The sequence below is a fragment of the Populus euphratica genome, unplaced genomic scaffold (assembly GCF_000495115.2).
Source record: "Populus euphratica unplaced genomic scaffold, PopEup_1.0 scaffold2202.1, whole genome shotgun sequence".
NCBI classification, from domain to species: Eukaryota; Viridiplantae; Streptophyta; class Magnoliopsida; order Malpighiales; family Salicaceae; genus Populus; species Populus euphratica.
The window spans coordinates 7,700-12,439 of NW_011502038.1; the positions used below are offsets into that span (position 1 = coordinate 7,700).

Consider the following 4,740-nt stretch of genomic DNA (forward strand, 5'->3'; position numbering starts at 1 on the left):
AAAGTAGGTTTGTCTTGGAAGAATGGTGGGATATAAAGTTAAAGATATGACAAAAAACTATTTCTTGTCTTCTTATATATGTATCATGTATTACATTGATTTGTTTTTTATTTTTAGAATTGAGTTTTAAAAATATGTTTGGTTTTAAAAAATATTAAATTAATATTTTTATTTAGTGATTTAAGATGGTTTTAATTTGGGAAAATCAAAAAATATATTTTTAAATGAAAAACCCTTTCACCACAATATTAAAAATACTTTGTTTTTTATTTGAACAAGTTTCTCAGGTTTTGTTCGACATTATAATCCATTAATCATTTAAAACTTTTTATTTTTTATTTGTTAGCTTTAAATTATTATTATTATTGTGTTTTTAGATCGGTTTAATATATTGATGTAAAAAAAATTAAAATATATATTATTTTAATATATTTTTAAACAAAAAAATACTCTAAAAAATAACATCTATCACACTTTTAACCATGCTTTCACACTCTAAATCATGCTTTTAGGAGAAAGATTTTCAGTGACTTTACAAAACTATTAAAATCTTACATAAATTTTAAGAGTAAAATCCCATGCCATTGCAAGGATGAAAGAAGCACAACAAGACACAGTTGATAGTTAGGGAGAAATAATCTCTTATTTATTTATTGATTAATTTGAATATTAAGACTATAATTTAATAAGGCATATTCATTTTCACCTCAAATATTGAACAAAATTTCTAAGCCATAAAAAATAAACCGTGATAAAATTTATCCAAGAAACAATTTTAGGAGACAGGCGCAAAACAATGAAAAGACGATCAATCATAAAGCGGAGACCAAGGAGTGCCTGTGTCGACGGGACCAGTACGAGGTAGGAGACTAGGCAAGAAAAAAACATTGAAAGTGGTGAATTAATGAATGCCACTACTTTTCTTCTATATAATATTTTCTGTAAATTAAGCCTCGTATGTTACAAATCAAAATTTTTGTGGAGTTGCCAAGACCACAGCCACTTCCTCTTACATTTTTCAACTGGAAAGAGCTTTGGCTAAAGGCAAATAGAATAAAACTGCACAGGCTTGTGCATCTCTTCCAAGCAACCCTGCTCAATTACTTTTTCTGAATTAATTAGTGATACCGTGCCGGGAGGAAAGGAGGAAAAACCTGCCCATCAACAATACCTTTCTATTCGTGCTCGCTCCGGCATGCAATGAAGTGTCTGGGATCATTAGCTTGCATTCACCACCTTTTCAAAACTCAGGCAGTTAAAGAATGCGCATCACTACTGCCTCGATACCCTGGCAGTTGCAGACTAAACTGTCCTAAGGAATCAGAAAAATGCAGCTTGATAATCGAATAACCAACCCAATGCCTAGATGTTGCCATACCTCTCCTCGATGTGGTTATACGGAGGGTCCAACACATTAGATTGTTCCGGATAGTCAACCATGTCCAATTGCTGAAATCATCAATAGGGAATCACGTATGGCAGCGCATAAACATCAGCCCACTCAAAGTGTAGAGCTTCTGACCACACCAGTGGTTTCTCCTCGACCCCTGAAAATCCAACCTTGGGCTTCTTTGCTTGGGAATCAGTGCTCTGAAATAGCCATTCTTGGTCCTCGAAATCAGAACAATCTTCCATTTTGGGCACTGTAAGCACATAAGGCAGATACTTGGAATCTGGATGGGGTTGTTTCTTAGACACTTCTGCTATTTGATCCGTTTGTGCAGTTGAATGCAACGGCTTCATTAAAGAGATAGATGGCGGCTGAGTTGTTGAGGAGATCGACAGAGCTTGAGTTTCTATCAAACCATTTATCTTGTGTCCTTTATTATCCACCTTATCATTATTGACAGCCTCCTGCTTACCTCGCATAGCTGCAGTGGGATTTTGGCAAGTTCCCAACATCCTTCCATTCCCAGCTGATAGAGGCAAGGACGAGGCGGATCTTGGCAACTTATCCGGCTTAATATCATTAGCTGCAATGGAAAACAAAAATGGAAGTGGCTGCATTAACTTAAAAAAGTATGTGGAGTCTGGACTTGCTACACAAGGGGTTAATCTCTGTGAAGGCATTTCTGTTCAATCAATATCAGAAGTTGAAAATCTACACCTTGAATATGAGAAACGGGATTAAAAGAAACATTTGTAGACAAGGTTTCAACAATAGTCATTTGAATTTGACTCACCATGCAAAAATCCATTTGTGTCTGAGTCCTTTCGTTTCTTGATATTTACTTCATCAACAGCACTATTAGTGATCTCCTTGGGAAGATGAGAGGGTTTTACAGTATTATTAGCTACAGCATCAGACCTACCACTTTCCTTCAATTTATCTTGCTCTTTCTTCTTATGCTCACTTTTCTCCTTTGGTTTCTCCTCACTTTTCTTCTCCTTATCCTTGACTTTATCCTTCTCTTTGCCTTTTTTCTCTTTATACTTGCGCTTATGATTGCTTTCCTTTTTTTCAGACTTATCCTTCCCTTCCATCTTCTTGATGTCTTTCTCCAGTTGTCTTGGCGTCTCAGCACATCTAGCTTGAAATGTTGCAGAAAGGCTCTGAGTACTGCCATTAAATCTTGCTTCATCCCTGATTCCTTGACCATCCATGTTTCCATCATCATCTCTCTTGTTCTTTTCTTTTCCATCAACCAAATTGCCAGGGGATTTCGCCACCAGTCTGACCATTCCCTCATCCCCTTTTGCATCTTTACCAGGAAACTTCTCAAAGAACTGGTTTTTGTCTTCATCTCTGGCTCTTTTTCCCAGCTCTTGTAAAAATTTAGAATCCTTAGTATGGTGAGATAAATTGCTGTTAATTTGAATGAGCTTCTGACCATTGTAACCTGTAAATTGCCCAGCAAATTTCTTCTCACCAGAGATGCTATTCTTCTCCTCATCCCTTTCCTTACCCTTCTGAGCAATAATCTCTCCACCATTACCCTCAGATTTCTCTGGAAGTTTCCTGCCATCCAAGGCTTTATCTCCATTGATATGCTTAGATTGCCCAGGAAGTTTCCTTTCACCTGAGGCTTTATCTCCTCCATTGTCAAGCTTAGCTTGCCCCGGAAGTCTCTTTTCATCTGATGCGCTACTTTTCTCTCTATCCTTCTCCTTTTTCTCTCTATGCTTTTCCTTTTTGTCTTTCTTATCCCTATGCTTTCCATCACTCCTATCTTTCTCCCTCTTTTCTTTATCTTCTCTCTTCTCTTTATCTTTCTTCTCCTTCTTGGGTTTCTTCTCTCTCTCCTTCTCCTGAAAAGTATATGAAATCATTCATCTCAAAGAATCTAGAAAGACAGGAATCCATCACATAGGTAAATCATGTAAAATATAGTCAACCCTTTTACCACCCAAAACTTGAGAACAAAATGCAAACAAGACAAATCAAAACTTTGACATGGAAGCCTGCCCTAAGCATCACCCATGAAACAAGGAGAATGCCAGGTACCTCCTGTGTGCCTAAATTTTAACTCATTCATTTATCATTGCCAAATTCATCACAATGAAAATCATACAAGAAAATAGGTCAGAGAGGTGAAAGAGATAAGAAACAACATCCAGGAGCTAGTGATACCCCTGTAGACAGAAATGCCAGAAATAGTCCACCCACCCAAACAATTCCTTCTTCCAAGACATCTAAGAAGTTGCAGCTAAGGACAGGGAAACTCTATTGACTGCAAGTTCAAAATTCTAACCATCTTATCTGCCTTAAATAAAAACCTACTCTCCCAGGCAAAGATATTCCCATCCTTTCCAGAAAAAAACTCAATTATAGAGTTATAATGGCATCTTTCCATTTCTCTCCACGTAATAAAAGTTGGCAACCCTCAGATTGAATAGTATTGAATAGTATCATTACAACCCCGAACAAAAAAGCTTATGCAGAACATGAGCTAAGCCATACTTGCACAATGGACATGATCCCTGATATTTGAAGCAAAGTGCACTTATCTGCAATCTATCTCCAATACTTGCAACCTTACATTTCTGAACAGGTATTCTAGAACTATAAAATCTCTTTGCACCCCAAATATGAAACTAAAATAGTAAAATCATAAAACTTGATTTGATATAAATGGCCACCAACACCAAATATGAGCAAGCAAATAAACTGCTCCGTTTCTGGAGTAGCATCATACTAATGAGGAAATATAAAAAGGACTCAGAACATCTACCCTGTAAAAATCTACACCAAAAGAAAGCTAAACATTCAGCCTGTCCATTCATCAAATAATTTTTCTAGAATAAGCAAATCTGAGAAGCAACATTGTTGCAAGCCTGCAAGAGACAGTTCAAAGTAAACGAGGCCACCAAAATGGACACAAATGCACTTGTAGACCCACAAACTTCATCTCCCCTAATTTCAAGTAGAAATTACTGATAGATATAATTAATTCTACCCTTTCAATTGGAATTCACTAAAACAGGAATTGCAGAAAACCAAAGATTTGTGCGTGAACTCAAACACCAAGCGCAAAATTGTTAAAAACCACCACTTAGTTCCTTATTTAAGACAGGTTATTAAATGAATAGTTAAGATTTATTCTTAAAATTGAATGGTTAATCTTGGTTTGCTTGCTTTTCTTTCAAGCCAAAGAAATTTATTTACCTATAAATATATAAATATATGGTTATAATACACAAAAAAAAAAAGATAATTAGTAAGAGAGGCCAACAAAAAAAAAAGCACCAACAAACTTTTTTTCTACTACATAATGGTATTTTTCTTCTAAGTTGTCAGGT

At 35.9% G+C, this 4,740-nt stretch overlaps 1 protein-coding gene across 1 annotated transcript; it reads right to left on the reverse strand.

Annotated features, from left to right (window-relative positions):
- Nucleotides 1-894: 894 nt before the first annotated feature.
- LOC105118767 (glutamic acid-rich protein-like) lies at nt 895-4,503 on the reverse strand. Its single transcript, XM_011016793.1, has 2 exons — nt 2,184-4,503; nt 895-1,973 (listed from the first exon to the last, which is right to left on the reverse strand). Exons 1-2 carry the CDS (start codon nt 3,268-3,270, stop codon nt 1,459-1,461), a joined length of 1,602 nt encoding a protein of 533 aa, XP_011015095.1. The 5' UTR covers nt 3,271-4,503; the 3' UTR covers nt 895-1,458.
- Nucleotides 4,504-4,740: the final 237 nt, after the last annotated feature.